The sequence below is a fragment of the Mobula birostris genome, chromosome X, assembly GCF_030028105.1.
Source record: "Mobula birostris isolate sMobBir1 chromosome X, sMobBir1.hap1, whole genome shotgun sequence".
Classification (NCBI taxonomy): domain Eukaryota; kingdom Metazoa; phylum Chordata; class Chondrichthyes; order Myliobatiformes; family Myliobatidae; genus Mobula; species Mobula birostris.
In genome coordinates, this window is record NC_092402.1 from 53,302,295 (window position 1) to 53,324,662 (window position 22,368).

Below are 22,368 nucleotides of genomic sequence, written 5' to 3' on the forward strand. Positions count from 1 at the left end.
CTGAACCTCTTGACCATGTCTGAATGCTTTTATGCATTGAGTTGCTGCCACATGATTGGCTGATTAACGAGTAGGTATACTGGGATACCTAATAAAGTGCCCAGTTAGTGCATGTTCTAAATATTATGCGGATAACTTCAATCACCACTACTCTTAACTGATCCTACAAATTACAGACCCACTTTCATGTTCTCATTATTATTATTTGACTTATCTTCTTTTACACATCTGTCAGTCTTTGCCTGTGTATAGTTTTTCATTAAAATTATATTGTGTTTCTTTATTTCGTTGTAAATGCCTGCAAGGAAATGAATCTTTAGGTATCATCTGGTAACATATATGCACTTGGATAATGAATTTATTTTGAACCATGGTGTTCTAAATGTTCTTCTAATTAATAATGAATTATCATTAATTATTTTAAATAATGGAAAGATTAACAAGGATGTTCCCAGGATATGAGGGATTGAGTTGTAGTGAGAAATTAGACAGACTAGGACTTTATTGTTCAGAGTGTAGGAGACTAAAGTGTGAATAAAGTCTAACAGTGACTATTAATAACCATGCCTTGTACTCACATCCATGTACCTTGGACTAGTTACACCCCATTTATGAAGTCAGATGGCTACATTTGTCAAAGTTTCAAACAGTTCAAACAGTTGTTTCATACCTTCTCCATTTTTTGAGTTAGATGGATATCTCAAGTTCCAAAGTTAGGGAATGTTATTTGCATACAAAACATCGAGTGGCCGTCAGCAATAGATTCAACATTTCTCCCTTTCTTCCAACTGTAATAGATAGCTTCATTGGGTTAAGGTTTTCCCCAAGGGAAATAGTTTAGTGACTCTGTAATGTGCAGCTGTGGGAGAATTTCTTTTTAAATGCTACTTTAGAACAGTTCACATCTTGTGAGGGAGAGAGAGAGAGAGAGATACAATAAGACCGCAAGACATAGGAGCAGAATTAGGCCATTTGGCCCATTGAGTCTGCTCTGCATTTGATCATGGCTGATTTATTAACCCTCTCAACCCCTTTCTCCTGCTTTCGCCCTGTAACCTTTGACACCCTTATTAATCAAGAAACTGTGTTCCTCCGTTTTAAATATACACAATGAGTTGGCCTCCACAGTCATCTGTGGCAATGAATTCCACAGGTTCTCCACCCACTGACAAAAGAAAATCCTCTTCATCTCTGTTCTAAAAGGACACCCTTCTCTTCTGAGGCTGTGTTCTCTGCTCCGAGACTCTCCCAGTATTGTTACTGTTGCAGCTCTACAAAAGTCTAGTTAGACCTCACCTAGAGCATTCTGTTCAGCCCTGGTCCCTCATTATCAGAAGGATATGGAAGATTTAGTGAGGGGGCAGAGGAGATTTAGAAGGATGCTACATGGATTATAGACCATGTCTTGTGAGGATAGGTTGAGTGAACTAGGGCTTTTCTCTTTGGAATTAAGGAGCATAAAAGGAAATTATAGACCAGTGAGTCTTACTTCAGTGGTTGGTAAGTTGATGGAGAAGATCCTGAGAGGCAGGATTTATGAACATTTGGAGAGGTATAATATGATTAGGAATAGTCAGCATGGCTTTGTCAAAGGCAGGTCATACCTTACGAGCCTGATTGAATTTTTTGAGGGTGTGACTAAAAACATTGAATAAGGTAGACCAGTAGATGTAGTGTATATGGATTTCAGCAAGGCATTTGATAAGATACCCCATGCAAGGCTTATTGAGAAAGTAAGGAGGCATGGAATCCAAGGGGACCTTGCTTTGTGGATCCAGAATTGGCTTGCCCACAGAAGAGAAAGAGTGGTTGTAGGCAGCTCATATTCTGCATGGAGGTCGGTGTGCCTCAGGGATCTGTTCTGGGACCCCTTCTCTTCGTGATTTTTATAAATGACCTGGATGAGGAAGTAGAGGGATGGGTTAATAAATTTGCTGATGACACAAAGGTTGGAGGTGTTGTGGATAGTGTGGAGGGCTGTCAGAGGTTACAACGGGACATTGATAGGATTCAAAACTGGGCTGAGAAGTGGCAGATGGAGTTCAACCCAGATAAGTGTGAGGTGGTTCATTTTGGTACGTCAAATATGATGGCAGAATATAGTATTAATGGTAAGACTCTTGGCAGTGTGGAGGATCAGAAGGATCTTGGGGTCCGAGTCCATAGGACACTCAAGGCTGCTGTGCAGGTTGACTATGTGGTTAAGAAAGCATACAGTGCATTGGCCTTCATCAATTGTGGGATTGAGTTTAGGAGCCGAAAGGTAATGTTGTAGCTATATAGGACCCTGGTCAGACCCCACTTGGAGTACTGTGCTCAGTTCTGGTCGCCTCCTAAGGATGTGGGAACTATAGAAAGGGTGCAGAGGAGATTTACAAGGACATTACCTGGATTGGGGAGCATGCCTTATGAGAATAGGTTGCGTGAACTCGGTCTTTTCTCCTTGGAGCGACAGAGGATGAGAGGTGACCTGATAGAGGTGTACAAGATGATGAGAGGCATTGATCATATGGATAGTCGGAGGCTTTTTCCCAGGGCTGAAATGGCTAACATGAGAGGGCATAGTTTTGAGGTGCTTGGAAGTAGGTACAGGTGAGATGTCAGGGGTAAGTTTTTTACACAGAGAGTGGTGAGTGCGTGGAATGGGCTGCCGGCGGCGGCGGTGGAGGTGGATACAATAGGGTCTTTTAAGAGACTCCTGGATGGATACATGGAGTTTAGAAAAATAAAGGGCTATGGGTAAAGCCTAGGTAATTTCTAAGGTAAGGACATGTTCGGCACAGCTTTGTGGGCCGAAGGGTCTGTATTGTGCTGTAGGTTTTCTATGTTTCTATGTTTCTAAAAGGTGACTTGATAGAGTGGACAGCCAGAGATTTTTTCCCAGGGTAGAAATGGTTAATGCAAGGGGGCATAATTTTAAGATGATTGGAGGAAAGAATATGGGGGAATATCAGAGTTGGGTTCTTTACGCAGAGAATGCTGGGTGCATGAAACGCCCTGTGTCCTACCCTGGTGGTGGTAGAAGCAGATACATTAGGGATATTTAAAAGACTCTTAGATAGGGACATGGATGAAAGATAAATGGAGGGTGTTATAGGAGAGAAGGGTTAGATTGATCTTGGAGTAGGTTAAAAAGACAGCACAATATCATGGGCCAAAGGGCACAGGTCCAGGGACATCAAACACTCCTCATACATTGCACTCCTCAAGCTCTCCTCATATGAGAGGGACAAAGAGGGAGAGATGGATGGAGAGAGGGAAGGAAATAGCAGGGAGAGAGAGAGATAGGGAACGAGGGAATGGAGAGGTTAGGGGCAAAAATGGAGGGAGAAGGAGGAGAATGGGGAGAGTGCAGCAGGCTGGGGAGAGAGAGGAAGAGGCGGAGAGTGAGAAGGGAAGGGAGAGAAGAAGATTGGGAGAGAGGGGCAGGGTGAGGGAGGAAGATGAGGAGGGTAGATGGGGAGAGCAGGAGAAATGGAGGTGGGGTGGAAGGGGAGAGAGGGAGAGGGGGAGGTGAGAGAGGGAGCAAGGAGAGGAGAGTGGGAGAGGGCAAAACAGGGTAGGAAAAGTGGGGGGGCAGAGTGCAGACAGGGAGAGGAGGGAGAAAGAAAGAGGGAGGGGGGAGAGCAGGAGAAAGGAAATGGGAGAGGGAGTGGTGGTGAAAAGACAGAGAGAGGGAAAAGTCAAGGGAGAGGGAGAAACTGAGTGAAGGAAGGTGAGTGTGTGGTGCAGGGTTGTAAGAGAAGATTCCCTCAACAGCTGCTACATTTGGAGCATTAATGAAATTAGGTGCCTCATTACTGCGAATGAATGCCTTTTAAATCAGAAGATCTTCCCTCGAGGTTGTTTTTCCAATCACTGGAGTATTGGGGGGGGGGGTAGTGGGGGAGAGTGGATTTGCCTTTCTTTAGTTTCATTTTTCTGAAGTCCCACAAGTCCAACAAGTCGTTTTAATTTCTTCTCCCCACCACAACACTGCGCACCCCCCCCCCCATGGCACATTCCTGACAGGACAGGATTTTCTTTAATTTTTGGCACAGAGAGGGAGAGAGAGAGAAGCAGAGAAGACAGAGAGATGTAGAGAAATGCACAAGGAGAGAATGATGGAGAGAGACCCACATCATGGAAACAGGCCCTTCAGCCCAACTGCTCCATGCTGACCAAAATCTCCATTCAAACCATTTCCCCATACCTGTGACTGGCCCACATCCCTTTACAGTTTTTCTTTGGGTGAAAAAGTAGCCACTCGGGTTCCTCTCCTCTCAGCTTAAAACTATGCTATCTTGTTCTTGATTCCACAACCTTTGGGGAAATATCTGTGGGCACATTCACCCTATCTATTGCCCTTGTGATACATGAGGGACTTTTAAGAGACTGTTAGATAGGCACTTGGATGTAAGTAAAATTGAGGGTTCAGGGCTGTGTAGGAAGGAAGGATTAGAATGATGGTGGAGTAGGTCTACAGAGATCAGCACAATATTGTGGGCCAAAGGGCCCGTACTGTGCTGTACCGTTCTTTGTTTCTCTCTGCAATCCACTAATCCCACTACAATCACCCACTTCTGAGACAGAGGGACAGAATGCCTCTTCCCAAAACAGAGACTAAGCCGAATTTCTCTCTCTAAACTTTGTGCAGCCTCAGAGCTGTGTGTCAGACATGGTTATAAGCAGCACTGGGCCCCCACAGGCTCCCTTCCAGTTTACCCTGTATACCTCAGACTTTAAATAAAACACTGACTCATGTCATCTGCACAAATTCTCTGATGACTCGGCAATAGTTGGGTTTATAAAGGGAGGGCAGGAGGATGGATACGGAGCCCTGGTGGAGGACTTTGTCAAATGGTGCAAGCTGAATCATCTGCAGCTCAACATCAGTAAGACAAAGGAGATGGTGAGGGACTTAAATCAGTCTTAAGCCTGCACTGCTCCCTGTTACTATTGATGGTGAGCACGTGGATGTGGTGAGGACCTACAAGTACCTGGGGGTGCACCTGGATGACAGACTTGAGTGGAGCACCAACACAGAGGCTGTGTACAAGAAGGGCCAGAGTCGCCTCTACTTCCTGAGGAGACTGAGGTGAATCGACAGGAGGACACATCAGAGGGATGGATGGGTGACACGTGGGAGAAGAGCAAACAAGTGGAAGGAGAGAGAGACCAGAACAGACAGATGAGCAGTGCATGATGGCACACAACACTGTCCATTCATACTGGCTGGAGATGGATGAATAAAGTTAGAGACAGACACACACACACACTCCAGGGAAAACAAGCCCAGCCTGTCCAGTACTAAAATAACTAAAGTCTCCCAATTCAGGCAACATCCTGCTGACCCTCTTCCTCTCCTCTGCAACCTCCTCAGCACAACCACATCTTTCCTGTAAAGTGGAATCCTGATATGTACACAGTACTCCAAGTGTAGACCAACCAGTAATTGTTATATTCTATTATTCTATTCCGTTACCCATACTCTCTTGCTACACCCCATCTTTCCTACTCTTGCTCCTCTCTGTCTCATACACGCTCCCCTTCCCTCTCACTTGTTTTTGCATTCTGTCTTTCTGTCTCTCTCTCTCTCTCTCTCTCCCTACCTCTCCCTTGTTCTAATTTCTCAAGCCTTGATGGGCTTATTCTGTCATTTTCACATCTGCTCTACTGAGATAAATTGTTCTTTAAACAATTTACTGTTAACAGAACTGTCAGCTCTGCAATTTTCTCTCCCTTCCCCCCCCAACACACTTTCTCGTCACCCCAGCCCCTCAACACATCACACATCAACCTTCTCCCAATCCACACATCCCTCTTCTGATCAAGCACAGAGGATGCAACAGTGACAGCAAAATCCTTCCCTGGAAATGATAATTACACCTCACTTTATTATCCTTGTAAACAACAAATAATTCCTGTTGTCTCAAACCGGTCCTAGCGATCAGAAGATCCTAGTGTTCTGTGTGGTGTGTGTGTGTGTGTGTGTACACGCGCGCGTGCTTGTGTGATTATGAAAAAGAGGAGAGAGATGGGGGAAGAAGTAGAGATAGGGTGAAACTGATAGATGGATAGATAAATATGTCTATATAGACAGAAATAAATAACCACAGCAAGATGGATGAATAGAGGGAACAAGAGCATGGGGAGAGAGAGATTGAGTGGAAACAGATAAATCAAAAGAGACTACAGAAGTGGAATGAGATGGTAAAGAGAGAGGCTGTGAGTAGAGAGAGGGGTTGTAAAGGGGGGTAGAGAGGCAGAGAGAGTAAAGAGGGGATGGTAGAGAAAGAGGGATACAGAGAGAAGACAGAGAGAAAGGGAGGCAGGACAGAGAGTGGGGTTGTAGAGGAGGGGGATAAAGGTATAGAGAGAAAAGTAGAGCAAGATGGTGACAGGGACAGGAGTAGAGGGAGTGATAGGAAGAAAGACAAAAAGGGAGATGGACCTAAATATGAATGAATTAGAGAGTGTAACAGAAACAGAGATGGAGTGAGAGGGCCAGTGATAAAGTGAATGGACTTAGTATAGTGCAAGAGGCTTTGTTCAAAATGCACATTGACAAGATTTACCTGCAATGGGTCAGTTTTACACAGTGATCTGTGTATGTGTGGGTGGTCAGTTGTGGTGGCACATACAACCACAGTTACTGGTCAGATCATCTCTTGCCCTTCCGCACAGTCCTCCCCATGCCTCCTTCCATTGAAGGATGTGTCTGGGATACGAGTGCTGAGTTATAGAGAGAGGTTGGGCAGGTTGGGGCTTTGTTCCTTGGAGATGAGGGGTGACCCTATTAACGTGTATAAAACCATGATGGGCATAGATCGGGCGAATGCACAGTTTTTTCAAGACTGGGGAATCAAGAACTAGAGAGCACAGGTTTAAGGTTTTAAGGGAGAGATTTAGTAGGGACAACTTTTCACTCAAAGGATGGTCTGTATGAAATGAGCTGCCAGAGGAAGTGGTAGAGGCAAGTACATTAACAACATTTGAAAGACATTTGGACTGATCCATGGATAGAAAAGGTTTTGAGGGATATGGGTTTCCAACTTTTTTAAGCCGGAGACCCTACTATTATCCGAGGAGTCCTTAGGCCCCATTTTGGGAAACCCTGGTTTAGAGGGATATGCGCCGAACGCTGGGACTGGCTTAGGTGGGTATGTTGGTCGGCATGGACCAGCTGGGCCGAACGGCCTGTTTCCGTGTTGTGTAACCCCTGTGAGGCTGCGCGCCATAGGTCTGACTCTGAGCCCCGACGAAGCCATCAATTCCAATCTCATAGTTGCAACGCCCGAGGAACCCAGCCTCACTAGGACGCTCCCTCTCCCTCTCCCTTGTTGTAACGAGACTTTGGAGCTTGCGGCCACATTTCCTGGGGGAATGTGTGTGTGTGTGTGGGGGGGGGGGTGACCTTTCTCAGACCCTTTCTTTTCGCCCTCCGGAGACAATCTGCTCCAGCCGCAGTTCTAGCGGGGAGGGGAAAAAACTACAAACTGAATTTGTATCACTGGCGATTATTGTCATTTCAGAGAGAGAAAAAAAGGCAGAGGAGTCTCACGCAGTTTAATTACCCAGGGAGATTTACGACACTGCCAAAGCTGTGAATTGACGAGGAAGAAGGGAGGGCGGGTGTGGGGGGTTACCACCAGGGCGAGGGACCAACACAGAAGCCTTTCAAAGCCCTCCGGCGCATTTCAGCAACAATGGACCGGGAATTGGGGCGACATAAAGTAGTCCCCTCCCATCCAAAATCTTCTTCCAACCCCACCTCCCCCCCCCACGCTCCTTACCCACCCTTAACCAGGAACTACCCCTACCCCGGCTCTCCTGAAATTAGGTAGTCTTGCAGAGTGATATTCTCAGGATTTCTCGCTGTTGAGTGGTATCTCTGTTACGGTCGTAAGTGGCGGACTCGTGTGTGTGTGTGTGTGTGTGTGTGTGTGTGTGTGTGTGTGTTTATATAGATTGCATCATAAGGACTCTTAATCGATAAAGCCTTCATTTCGGTCACCCACATAAAATTAGGGGTATCAGCAATGCATATCTTGAACTTAATGAAGAGTGAACTGTTCACTTGTGTTTCCCCCTGAGTTATATTTTCTTGCGTCGTCGACAAGGATCCTCAAACTGCATGGGCTAATCCATTGGTCATAATCTTATTTTACGGGTTGAAAGCGGGGTGGGGGATCCTGGTTAACTGGATTTTAAAAAATGTTTCTAGAGGAGAATTTAATTGATTTTAAAATAAAGGATCAAAGTGCAACTAATTCGAAGAGACAGCGCTGGCGTAAATCTACCCGAGTACCGTAAACGACCATGTTGCTTGAACCCAGTACTACAGAAGTTTGACAATCTGGTGAAACGCAACCACTATCAACACTCAACTAAAAGGCTCGAGACATGTTGCTTTGTTGTTTTGTGGCAGCCGTACAGTGCAAGACGTAAAAATTTACAGAAATAAATAGTGCAAAGGAAAAATGCAACAGTTCATGAGTTCATGACTGTTCGGAAATCTGATGGCGGAGGAGAAAAATATTGAAGGCATGTTAAGTTTGTCACGATGAAACTATTGGGAGGGCTGTTTTAAGGAGCGGTGAAATAAATGCATAATGTTCACTGCGTCTCCGAGACGATTTTTTTAACTTGCTCTTCGCTTGACTGAGATATTCATCTAATGTCAAAGATTCGAGCTGGTAAAATTTACAACAATAGGTGCCACGTGGTAATAAATAATTTATGAATTGGCCAACAGGCGACGAGTTCGTTATGGGAGCGAGTTGAGAACGGCAGCCAAGGCCCAACACAAGCTCTTAGGACTCTCCCGACTCTGGTATTAAGGAATCCCTTGAAATAAATCCCATCTGTGCTGCTGAGTTTTAGAAATATAATCTTTAAAAAGCATTTCATTCAGCTGGATCGGAGGGACGATCTCTGTCAAAAGCCGTAACCTCAAAACAAACTCCCTACCGCCCTCATGCGCGAATGGCACACCCACTTTGCTGATTTTTAAAATATACATATACTGTGTGTGTGTGTGTGTGTGTGTGTGTGTGTGTGTGTATAGACAGTAATTAATTTTTTTGGGGGGAAGTGTATTCTAACAAACACTGGTTATTGATTTTGCTGTAATGGATTATGTGTGTATGTATGTGTGTGTGAGAGAGAGAAAGAAAGAAAGAGACAGACAGACAGAGACAGAGAGACAGAGAGAAAAAAAATTCTGTCCAGTCTATACATGTTATGAATTAACTAAGATGTATATTTATCAAATGCTGTATATTAATATGTGAAATTGTCGTGCATTGTATTTGGTTTTAATACAATGTAAGAAATATAATAACATTAATAAATATATCATACACCATATATATCATGTGATTATGGTGTTATATATTGTGACTTACATAGGTTACAACAGTTAATTATATATTATGTTAAAAGCAATATATAATTTACACACATACACACACACACACACACATATATAATTTCATATACTGTATGTAGCTTCTGTTTATATATAAATCTAACTTAATTCGTAATTCTTGCCAACGTTGTACGTGCGTTTAAATCACTCAGTATCGGTGTATTTTGCGGTCATAACCGCGTGTGTTGAACGTCTCTTTGTCTATAAAACACGTATTTATTTATTTATTTATTTATCTATAATCCTATATTTATCGATATTCCTCTTCCTTTTCCGCGTGTGCAATTAGGTAATTAATTGTGATAATTTGTAGCATTGCTAGTATATATGGTTACATCTTTTCGTTATATAATTATTAAGAAGGTGTACTTGTGTACGTCAGATTATTAGTGTGTGTGGATACTTGTAAAATGTGGGTCCGCGTGTGTGTGTGTGTGTTTGCGTGTGCAACCCGTATTCATCTGCGTGCATCTCGTTATTATTATATATATTTTACATTTATAACGTGCTCGCAATACCTGCATGCACCTGTCTATAATTTGATGAATGCATTTTTGATTGTGTGCGCCTACCTGAAACTGTTATGAATATGCATGCCAATTGCATATGTGTTTGTGTCTGCGTGCGTACTTGTTTGTGTGTGTGTGTGTGTGTCCACGCGCATGTGTCTGCCTGCCTGTCACTGAGTGTATGATATATTTTACACCACTGCAGCATATGAGCGTGTCTATATAATGCACAATCATAATTGCGAATGTGCCTGTCTGTTGTTATTTAATATATTATCAGATTACTGCTAAGCTCTACGTCTGCAGTTTAATGAGGGGTTTACTACTGGGGCAAGGGATGTCCAGCGGGTCCTGTCACCCTTCCTGTCCGTGCCAAGCGATTTCCGCGGTGTCCGAACATAATCTCACACAAACTACAGGTGGCGGGATTTGAGTCTGTCGGGGCGTCGGTAAACCGGCCGAAGACGGCCCGGTTAAGAAACGGCTCGGCTGCGAAGCCTTGCTGGTTCTTTATTTTCACTCCCTTCGCCTGAGAATTGAGTTTGTTAACTAAAAAAAAGCTACGATTTCACAAATTTGTATTTATATGGTGTTAGCACACAAAACACACACATACACTGCACTATTTAACATCCCAAATAAAATATCACATTGCACGATTGTATCTTTAAATCTACGACAGGGAAATATAAAATCTTACTTTAATACAAAATACTATCTTGTACACGTCCTTAATATTTAACTATTTATTTACTAATATTAAAAATAGCTATTAGCCATAACGTTAAATATATTAAAAATACACATGCATGTGTCATATGAACGTGAAATGCGATTTTTATTTTATATTACACATGTATGTATCGCAATCTTTATGCATAACGTTAATACCTTACATATCACAGACACCCCATGTAACGTAATCTTTAGATGTGTTGTAGATTATACCAATAATGTCTTCACATAATATACACATAGCATATAAATTGTTATACAAGTGCGACATACATAATGTGTAATATAACATAAACTTTTTGTAATGTTACATTTTATATTTAAACATATTAACATTACGTAAGACACATGATAGCACAACGTAGCCATTGTTATGTGTGTATTATATGAGAGCATTGTACATGTGCATAATTTATAGTATATATAGATTGTATTTATATGTATATGTTTATATCAATAATGGTAGTATTTTATATATAGATTGTGTTATACACGTGTATGGTATGTTAAGGACATTATAGTACACTTTAAAAACTATAAAATGGTATATGTAAAATAAGTAATACAAGTGTCTATTCCGTGTAACATATTTTCATATAAACGTCACTAATTGCTAATACGTTACACGATACATAGGTTACATATTGTTACTGTATATAAATACGTTACTACATATGCATGTTATTACATATGCATGTGCAGTATATATCTTAAACACAAATTCTCCCCACGTGCCGTTGTTCAGCCGATATAATATAAATAGCTGTCCTTATTTAAAATTAAAATGTAACATAGGAATGTTTAAATTTTGACTTCCAATTTATTATTATTATTTCAGTAAGCCGCATAATTTTCAGAGGACAAACAAGCGGGTGGTTGGGTCTGGCACGAGAAATGAGTCAAAGAAGGGTTAGTCCCACAAATTGAGAAATCGTGAGCCGGGCGAATTTTAAAATGTTTTTTTGTTGTAAAATAATCTGTATTTATCTGTGAATTAAATCGCTGTAGCCAGCCCAAATTCTAAAACAACACTTCGGGAGGCGACTGGATTTTTTAAAGCTAGAATATATCTTAACTGATTGTGATCTTTTTATTAAATTCTTAAAATACTGAACAATTTTAAAACCACAATTGTTATTATGAAATCATATTTCAGGTAAAAAGAAAGAGTTTTGCAATAATTTTTTGTTTGCCTAGCTGGCAACATTTTAAAAAACAGCTTGTAAATTTTGTAACTCCTTGACAGGAAAAGATTCGGAAAGAACGGCCTTTCATCGCCTCTGTCTGAACGCTGACTCCATATTAGGTTACTGATTCGCACAAGAAAAAGCTGTCTATTCTCTCGCTATCTCTCTCTCTCTCTGTCCTCCTCCGGGAGAAATTGTCTGAGAAGATGAGAAGAAGAAAGTCAGGAAGGGCGACATTAAAACCTGTAATGTATGTGTGCGCAAGAGAGAACGCGAGGAAGGGCGATGTAATGGAGTGTGTGTGTGTGAGACAGAGAGATTAGGGAGAAGAGCGAATGTGTGGTGAGCGTTTGAGAGAGTGTCTATGCGGAAGAGTGTCTATGCGACAGTATGCGAGAGAGGGCGGGATGGGGGGGGGAAGTGTTATGTACCCGTGTGAGAGAGGGACGGAAAATGTGTGACAGAGAGTGTGTAAGGGAAGGCGTCTGTGTGGATGAACGATTGTGTGTGCGTCACTCTGTGCCTTATATTAAAAAAGTGAGTCTCCCCTTACAATTTTACGTGGATCTATATGATTCACACTCGATACAGGATGTGAGTTCAGGTGATCTATGATGGTCTTCACTGCGGTTCATCAAGAGGTCAAACATCTTGGAATTTTTTTCTTTAAGGATTAGGATTGTGTGTGTGTGTGTGTGTTTGTCCGCGTCAGTGTGTATGTGGATATGCGCCTTCTCACAGCGATGTTTGAGGGAGTGGGTTGCGGTTGAGAGTCGAATTTTTAGAAATACCTTCGTAGCTGATAATAATTATATCGCCTAATTTCTGCGTAAAACAAGGGCCTCCGCACTGCCCCACCGCGCTTCTCACAGCCGTGTTTGAGGGAGCAGGTTGCGTTTGAGAGTCGAAATCTTAGAAATGCCTTCATAGCTGCAAAGAGTAATTTTGTCGCCTAATTTCTGCGTTAAACAAGGGCCCACGTCCGCACGGCCCCCGTACTAATCTTCATTAATTTCCGTGAGAGGGTCTCACTCAGCAGAATTACAATTATATTCAAACAAAAAAAAATCTACGTTAATGCTTGTATGTGCGCGCGCGCTCCACGTCCGAGGGGTGATGTGTTAAGCTTTTACAACAACCTCTATTATAAAAGAAAATAAACATATATTTTTCTGGTGAGTCGCCTATGGACTCCTCAATTGAACCCGATTTCTAATCGTCCTTGCAGTTTTTTTACGTTCCGCGGGACGAAGATCTAAACTTGTCGATTTTAGAACAAAATAAAAATAAATTATCAGAATTTTTACTGAACCTTCAGAGGACATGATTAACTAGGAGGCCACGCTGTCACTCGATAAAACTTTGCCACATGCGGTAAAATTGGGTAAATTAAATTGGAACAACGCACACAAAATGCTGGAGGAACTCAGCAGGTCAGGCAGTATCTATGGAAATGAGTAAACAGTCGATTTTCAAGCCGAGACCTTTCATCAGGACTGAAAGGTCGACTGTTTATTCATTTCCATGGATGCTGCTTAACCATTTCTTGTCTGTCGCTCTTGATTTCCGGCATCTGCAGAATCTCTTGTGTTAATTTTTTTTTAATAGGTAATTTGGTGTATCATTGTGACATGTACTGAGAAACTTTGTTTTACATGCCATCCACACAGATAATTCATCACATCAGTACTTTGAGGTAGAACAAGGGAAAACAATAACAGAATGCAGAATAAAGTGTCACAGTTATAGGCGGACAATAAGGTGCAAGGTCCTTGACGAGGTAGATGGTGAGGTCAAGAGTCCATCTTATCGTACTAGGGGACCATTCGCGTCTGTTAACGGTAGGACAGAAGCTGTCCTTGAGCCTGGCGGTACGTGCTTTCAGGCTCTTGTATCTACTGTTAACAGGGTTGAATGTAACAAAATTGCAACGTCCCTTCTTTTGTATTTTTATTATGAAGAAAGATTTTTTTTTGAACATAGATTGTTTTTTACAGAGAGAGGGGTTGGTGTCAGAGGAGATGGCATTGGATTTAATTGAGTGTTTAAACGGCAAGGCGACAGTGATACATGGGAGAAAAGGGGAATGATGTCGGTCAGCAAAAAGGGTCAGGCGTGGAGGTGATAGACCGAAGAGTCTGCTTCTGTGCGGTCTTGCTCTGTGGTTCTAATGGAAACTATAGTTGTAAGATTATCTCGGGAGCGATGGGCTTTCTAAAGGGCTTAACACGAGAATTGCTCGCGAGAAATAATCTCGCCGTCACCAAATCCTCGGTGACCGGGTCGTGCTTGTCCGTCTGTCTGTCGAACGGGAAGAAGCGAGCGAGAGAGGGGAGAGATGTGGATAACACTTCTGCCCAGAAAATTAAAGGACAGAAACAGAGAGTTTGTGGATAGCATGATCCCACTGTTAAACGGCGAGTTTCATTCTTTTAAAGAACGCTTGTAATCTATTTATTATGGAGGCATTCAATTATAGATTGCCGATAAGTTTCAGAGACCAAATGGACATTTTTCTCATTTGGCGACATGGAAAGGTTGAGGTTTTTTTTATTGTTGCTGTTACACGTTCAGGCTGCCGAGCTTCGGCCCCGGCGTCTTCTGTAAGACGGACAGGGAGCGAGCGAAACAGAAAGACAGACAGTTCGGACAGGCAGTGAAATGGTATGGTTTGCTGCCTGTTCCCTGTTATATTTGATCGAGGGTTGATAGGGGAAATGATGCTTCTATCGAGTAATTCTTTCGATGTGATGTCACTAGCATCCCTGACGTCGAATTAATGTCAAACGCGCCTCGAGGGGAGATTTGATTTAGGGGAGAAAAATTGTGAATTGTCCTCTGTGTAATCTTGGGATAGAGATCGTGTGTGTGTGTGTGTGTGTGTGTGTGTGTGTGTGTGTGTGTGTGCGTTTGTGTGTGTGTGTGAGGGTGTGTGTTGTGTGTGTGTCTGTATAAAGTGTTTTGTTCCTGTGTAAATGTGGAAATATCATAGAAATAAATGCATATAAAGTATAAGATTTATGGTTGTCATTAAAGCATATGCGTTTTGAAATTGGTTTTATATAGTGTAGATGTATAATTTATTAGTGTGTATGTGTACAAACGTGAACAGATCTGTACATAAAATGTGATGTAACGCGTGCCTAAAATGCGGTTTTATACATGTGGTTTGAAAAGTAGAAGCCCTTTTGTAATATGTATGTATGCATTTCATTAAAATGTTCTATAAATGGAAGTATGCCTGAAGGTGATAATAAATCTAATTCCGATAAATAATACAATAGATATTTATATATAATTAGTGAAGGACAAACAAATGTATAAAATGTATGAAAGCTTAGGTCTACAGCTTTATATGCTTATGTATATATAGTGCCCTTGAGTTATTATGTAACCGAGTTCATAAAAATGGGTATATATGCATTTGTAAAATGTCTTTTACAAACAAATGTATGTACGATCTACAGAATATAAGAGTCTGCCAGTTAAAGAAAATCAAAAGTGTCAGGCGATATGGACTTTTTAAAATTGTGTGTGTAATAAGTGAGCAAGAGAATGAGACTCAGAATCTTGTCTCGCAGGCCCCTGTATTTCGGAAACGTGTCGAACAGACCAAAAGAGGCAGGTTTCCCCCATTACTATTGGATATAAAAACCTTAGTATTTTCTTTTCCGTTTCGCTCACGGATTGTATATGCCGACGCACGCTGCCCGGACTCGAGTGGTAACCGAATGCCGGCTCATTAAAGACGCTCAATAAAATTTCACTGAACGAAGAACATTTTATTCTCTCTCTCTCTCTCTCTCTTCCTCCCTCCCTCTCTCTCTCTCATATTAGTAAACCTCGCTTCGGGAGGGAAATCGCGGGAGATACGGAGGTCTGACGTGTTACCGTTTCCTGGCGAACCTTTGAGTGTCCAATTTGTCACACCAGTGTGTTTGTGTTTGTCTGTGTGTGTGTGAGAGAGAGAGAGAGAGAGAGAGAGAGAGAATGAAATCCTCCTTAAATTCCGCACGGAGAGACGCGGCCACGGACACACGGGTAAGCAAATAATAATAATAATAATAATAAATTCCAGCCAAGCAAATTAAACTGACAGCGAATTTATTTTAATCTGACATGCTCGGGTCTCATTTTTTACACACACACACAGATTCTCTCGCTCTCTCTCACACACACATGATCTGCACTTAAATAAAAAAAAATCGTTATGTTGGGAGGAATACAGTTTCATTGCCACAAGTGTAAATAGGCATGTTAAAAGTAATTACTTTGACCACTATCCCTATGCCTTGTTAGAAGTGTTCTTTCCTCCTCTCCTTCCCTACCTCTTCCTCTCTTCACTCCCGTCTTCTTATTCCCCGACACCACGTAATTTACTCTCCCATCCAGTTCAATCTTTTCGTCTATTTCCTTCTCTCCCCTCTATCAACCCATCTCTTCCACCTCTCTCCTTCATCCTCTCTGCTCTATCCTGTTCTGCATCTGTCAATTTCTATCTATCCTCCTCTCACTCTAGTTATACATTCCTCCGCTCTCTATCCCTTTCCTCCATTCTCTTTCATTATCTGTCTATCTATCCACTTCAGTATTTCCTTTTCTACCTATCCCCTGTTGACTATCCGCCCAATTTCGTTCTCTTTGCTCTCTCTACCCATCTGTTTCTCTGTCATCTCTCCCCTCTCTCCATCCCGCTGTATTTCTATTCATCCAAATCTCTGTTTCTCTTCTCACCTCCCATTTCTCTATCTATCCACCTCTCTTCACTTTCTCTTCGTCCATCTCAGACCTCTCCATGCTTCCCTCTTTGTCGCTCTCTCTTTATCTATCAGTCCACCTCTAACCCCTCTTGCGTCTTCGTCCCTCTCTCACACACCCAAGGGACACCGCTCACAGGTAGCTAACACATAAGCAGGGAATAGTGGTAAAGCGATGAAGCCCAGACCACTCCCAGTCGAGTTAACCTTCTATTTTCTTCTCCTTCCCACGTTTCCACCCCTCCATCCCCCGTCCCCATCCCACACCACCCCAATTTCTCTCGAATCTCTGGTTCCAGGTATCACCTGCAGCCTGGCGAAGGACATCAAGCGAGAGGGCGACTCCGGATGACCTCCGCATCTAATCTCTCATCGGGCCACGGAAAGACCCCACCCACTCCTACCCGCACTCGCGCTGACAAATACGGCACAGGAAGATCCCACCGCCAGGCTGGTGGGCTCGGGAAGGTGGTGAAAGGGGACGGTGGCGCTGGGGAGAGGGCGGTGGACGGGAACGGGGACGGGGACGGGGACGGGGACGGGGACGGGGACGGGGACGAGGACGTGATGCAGAAGACGCTGCCCTATGGGAAGCTGACCTCGCACGGCGCCTTGCCCGTCTCGTCTCTGCTCCGGCCGCCCAAGCCTCTCGTCGCCGCCCCGACCGCCGTCCGTGGCTCGTCGGCTTCCCTTCCCGCCCGGGACTGTCCCGCCAGTTGGTCCGGAGCCACGGCCGGGGCAGAGCGAGTGTTCCCGTGGATGAAGGAAAGCCGCGGAGTCTCCCGGCATAGCTCGCTGCACCCAGGTACGTTTCTCGCCCGCCTACTGTCTCACCGGCTTCGCCCCCTCCCCAACCACCCACCACCCGCACACCCGACCACACATTTTTCTAATGAGATTCGCATTCCTATCTTCCAGACAACCCCGTGAGAGTGTGTGTGTGTGTGTGTGTGTGAGAGAGAGAGAGAGAGAGTGCTAACAAGCGCGTCCTATTGTCTGGGGCGCGCCGCCATCTCCTCTGCTTGTCCGTCTCATTGTCTCCGATGCCCCAGACTGGAAGTGGGCAAGGGGAGGAGGTGGTAGTGGTGGGGGTGGGGAGGAGAGGTGAAATGTTGCCATGGTGTGGTGAATTTATGCACCTTGCCTCCTGTGTGCACCTCGCTGTGCGTTTGTGATGGGTGTTGCTGTGTGTCTAAATGTGGGTGCTGCGGACAAACTTTCCAAACTTTCTCCCATCCACACCCCACCTCAAAAAACAAAAACACCAGCAATTTATTTTGCCTGAAGGGGAAGGGAGAGGACAGGAGGGGAGTGGGGTAGCGTTGGTTGACATTAATTCTGGTTTTTAACAGCTCACTCTCTCGCTCTTCGCACCCTTCTTCATTCTTCCCCTTTCTCTCCCTAATTCCCCTCACCCCATCTTGCCCTTTTCGTCCCCTCCCTCCTTCCTCCGCTCCCTGCCCGCAGGAAGGGCCGAAGAGCCGGGCCAGCGAGCCCGTACAGCCTACAGCAGCGCGCAGCTTTTAGAGTTGGAGAAAGAGTTTCACCTGAGCCGCTACGTGCGAGGCCCGCGGCGCCGGGAAATGGCTTGCCTTCTCCGCCTCTCTGAGCGCCAGGTCAAGGTCTGGTTCCAGAATCGCCGCATGAAGCACAAGCAGGCAGCGCGGTGGAGGCACTGGGCCGGTGGAACAGCGCCTGGGCCCCCAAGAGACCCCGTCCCCGTCGACCCTTGTCCCCCGCCCACCTTCAGCAGACTGGCACGCTCGCCCTCGCCTTTCTCCAGCGCCCCGTCTTCCCCCAGCGACATCCCGGCCAACTACAGTGGCAGCCCGGCTCAGCTAAGCCTCGGGCCGCAGGATGGACTCTGCGGCGTTTGGGACACAGACTGGACGCGGCACGGCCCCCGGCTCATCTACCTCTGAGGACGGGGTCGTCGCGAGCAGCCTGCGCCCTTTTGCACTGTATATATCACGGATGTTTTCTACGTTCTGCTCAGATTCTAATATATATTGATTGTGTAAAGACTGTACGGCTCACTGGCTTGGTGTATGAATGTGAGCATTTGTCCATGTGGCATAGGCGCGTTTGGCTTATGAATTTTATCTATGTTCATATACACACATGTATATTACATCAGGTGTACATACATATATTAATACATACTGTACACAGACACACACTGATGCACACAGACATAAACTGAGACTCATACACAAATGCGCGTGCACGCACACACACACCATAACGGGCAAATACACACAAACACGTACAGATATGCATGGATAGACAAACAACCTAAGAGAGAGACACGCACGCACATGCATCACCTAACCTCACAGACAGGCAGATACACACATAGACAAACACATACAGACACACGCACATATACATGCATAGGCGTAAGGGTGCACACACAAGCGCAATCACATCTATAGCCACACAATTTTGGACTAACATACAGACAAACGCACTGACGCACAGACAGATTAGATACAAAAGCACTCACACACGCATATGCACAGATAGACACACAGTCTATCGTTTAGCCCACTACACAGACACAACCACTGATAACTCGTGCCAGAGCCAAATCAAAATCCTGGCCTTATAGCATCTTCTCCTCCACTCCCGCCTCACTCTCTGGAGTATTGAGTATAGTTCTGGTCACCCCATTACATGAAGGGTGTGGGGGCTTTGGAGAGAGTGCAGAGGAGGTTCACCAGGATGCTGCCTGGACTAGAGAGCATGAGCTGTAATGAGAAGTTGGGCAAAGTTGGGTTGTTTTCTCTGGAGTGGCGGAGACTGATAGAGGTGTTGACAGAGTAGTCAATCGGTATGTTTTTCCCCAAGGCGGAAATGTCTAATATCAGAAGGCATGCATTTAATCACCTTCAACACATGCCCTCTGATATTAGACATTTCCGGGGGTGGTAAATTCAAAGGAGATGTGTGGGGCAAGTTTTCTTTTATATATGGAGTTGGTGGATGCCTGGAATGTGACGCCGTGGTGGTGGTGGAGGCAGCTGGGATAGAGGCGTTTAAGAGGCTGTTAGCTAGAGACCTGGATGTGCAGGAAATGGAGGGAAATGAACATCCTATAGGTAAAAAATATTAGTTTAGTCAGGCATTTAATTAGTTCAGCACAACATGGTGGGCCCAAGAGGACCTGTTGCTGTGCTTCGTTCGATGTACATAATCAATCGGAGATAGGAGAGATGCCACCAGTACCAGCCTCAGGATGAAGTGGTGGGGGATGCAGGAAGGTGCAGGAGAACTGCATCAGACAAGGGGGAAGTGTGGGAAGTTTGCAGCGAGCGAGGTTATATAATGGGGTGTTGCTCTCGGCACAGACCACCGTCAAATCAAGATCGCCGGTCAAACCAAGGATTCTTTGACTTCACTGGGTTTGTGTGGTAAGGCTGTGTGTGAGAGGGAGGGGGAGAGGGGGAGAGAGAGAGAGAGAAAGAAAGAAAACAAACAAACACAGGTGCCAGAATCTCCCTCGCACCGAACGCCCAGCGTAAAGGAGTACATGATGCACGGGGATCAGATGGAACATCTCGACTTCAAGAATACAGATGCTTTTATAGATAATGTGAAAAGAAAAAGATTGGTTAAGACAAATGTAGGTCCCTTACAGTCAGAAACAGGTGAATTGATCATGGGGAACAAGGACATGGCAGACCAATTGAATAACTACTTTGGTTCTGTCTTCACTAAGGAGGACATAAATAATCTTCCGGAAATAGTAGGGGACAGAGAGTCTAGTGAGATGGAGGAACTGAGGGAAATACATGTTAGTAGGGAAGTGGTGTTAGGTTAATTGAAGGGATTGAAGGCAGATAAATCCCCTGGGCCAGATGGTCTGCATCCCAGAGTGCTTAAGGAAGTAGCACAAGAAATAGTGGATGCATTAGTGATAATTTTTCAAAACTCTTTAGATTCTGGATTAGTTCTGGAGCAGATTGGGAGGCAGATTTCGGAAAGGTGCAAAAATAACATATCATGGGTGACTTTAACTTCCCTAATATTGATTGGCACCTGATTAGTTCCAAGGGTTTAGGTGGGGCAGAATTTGTTAAGTGTGTCCAGTATGTGGACAGGCCGACCAGGGGGAATGCCATACTAGATCTAGTACTAGGTAATGAACCGGGTCAGGTCACAGATCTCTCAGTGGGTGAGCATCTGGGGGACAGTGACCACCACTCCTTGGCCTTTATAATTATCATGGAAAAGGATAGAATCAAAGAGGACAGGAAAATTTTTAATTGGGGAAAGGCAAATTATGAGGCTATAAGGCTAGAACTTGCGGGTGTGAATTGGGATGATGTTTTTGCAGGGAAATGTACTATGGACATGTGGTCGATGTTTAGGGATCTCTTGGGGGATGTAAGGGATAAATTTGTCCCGGTGAGGAAGATAAAGAATGGTAGGGTGAAGGAACCATGGGTGACAAGTGAGGTGGAAAATCTAGTCAGGTGGAAGAAGGCAGCATACATGAGGTTTAGGAAGCAAGGATCAGATGGGTCTATTGAGGAATATAGGGAAGCAAGAAAGGAGCTTAAGAAGGGGCTGAGAAGAGCAAGAAGGGGGCATGAGAAGGCCTTGGCGAGTAGGGTAAAGGAAAACCCCAAGGCATTCTTCAATTATGTGAAGAAAAAAAGGATGACAGGAGTGAAGGTAGGATCGATTAGAGATAAAGGTGGGAAGATGTGCCTGGAGGCTGTGGAAGTGAGCGAGGTCCTCAATGAATACTTCTCTTCGGTATTCACCAATGAGAGGGAACTTGATGATGGTGAGGACAATATGAGTGAGGTTGATGTTCTGGAGCATGTTGATATGAAGGGAGAGGAGGTGTTGGAGTTGTTAAAATACATTAGGACAGCTAAGTCCCTGGGGCCTGACGGAATATTCCCCAGGCTGCTCCACGAGGCGAGAGAAGAGATTGCTGAGCCTCTGGCTAGGATCTTTATGTCCTCGTTGTCCACAGGAATGGTACCGGAGGATTGGAGGGAGGCGAATGTTGTTCCCTTGTTCAAAAAAGGTAGTAGGGATAGTCCGGGTAATTATAGACCAGTGAGCCTTATGTCTGTGGTGGGAAAGCTGTTGGAAAAGATTCTTAGAGACAGGAACTATAGGCATTTAGAGAATCATGGTCTGATCAGGGAAAGTCAGCATGGCTTTGTGAAGGGCAGATCATGTCTAACAAGCCTGATAGAGTTCTTTGAGGAGGTGACCAGGCATATAGATGAGGGTAGTGCAGTGGATGTGATTTATATGGATTTTAGTAAGGCATTTGACAAGGTTCCACACGGTAAGGCTTATTCAGAAAGTTAGAAGGCATGGGATCCAGGGAAGTTTGGCCAGGTGGATTCAGAATTGGCTTGTCTGCAGAAGGCAGAGGGTGGTGGTGGAGGGAGTACATTCAGATTGGAGGATGGTGACCAGTGGTATCCCACAAGGATCTGTTCTAGGACCTCTACTTTTCGTGATTTTTATTAACGACCTGGATGTTGGGGTAGAAGGGTGGGTTGGCAAGTTTGCAGATGACACAAAGGTTGGTGGTGTTGTGGATAGTGTAGAGGATTGTCGAAGATCGCAGAGAAACATTGATAGGATGCAGAAGTGGGCTGAGAAGTGGCAGATGGAGTTCAACCCGGAGAAGTGTGAGGTGGTACACTTTGGAAGGACAAACTCCAAGGCAGAGTACAAAGTAAATGACAGGATACTTGGTAGTGTGGAGGAGCAGAGGGATCTCGGGGTACATG

At 44.4% G+C, this 22,368-nt stretch overlaps 2 protein-coding genes across 7 annotated transcripts in view; both read left to right on the plus strand.

The window, feature by feature from the left end:
* The window catches only part of LOC140191598 (homeobox protein Hox-C8-like), a 129,691-nt gene extending 112,603 nt beyond the window's left edge, over positions 1–17,088 (plus strand). For all 6 annotated transcript variants that reach the window (XR_011883852.1, XR_011883856.1, XR_011883855.1 and 3 more), the window contains exons 3-4: positions 15,681–15,884; positions 16,900–17,088. The gene's annotated coding sequence lies outside the window, so the exon portion shown is untranslated. The remainder of the gene's footprint in view (positions 1–15,680; positions 15,885–16,899) is intronic.
* Positions 17,089–17,115: 27 nt separating this feature from the next.
* On the plus strand, positions 17,116–21,060 carry LOC140191601 (uncharacterized). The gene is made up of 2 exons (XM_072249143.1): positions 17,116–17,405; positions 18,068–21,060. The coding sequence occupies exons 1-2, from the start codon at positions 17,168–17,170 to the stop codon at positions 18,520–18,522; spliced, it is 693 nt and encodes a 230-aa protein (XP_072105244.1). The 5' UTR covers positions 17,116–17,167; the 3' UTR covers positions 18,523–21,060.
* The last annotated feature ends 1,308 nt before the right edge of the window (positions 21,061–22,368 follow it).

Bases quoted from the DNA above. Each gene is read 5' to 3' on its own strand.
- LOC140191601 (XM_072249143.1), top strand. From the start codon at position 17,168: ATGCAGAAGACGCTGCCCTATGGGAAGCTGACCTCGCACGGCGCCTTG. The intron at 17,406-18,067 runs GTACGTTTCTCG...CCCTGCCCGCAG, and splicing joins GCATAGCTCGCTGCACCCAG to GAAGGGCCGAAGAGCCGGGC.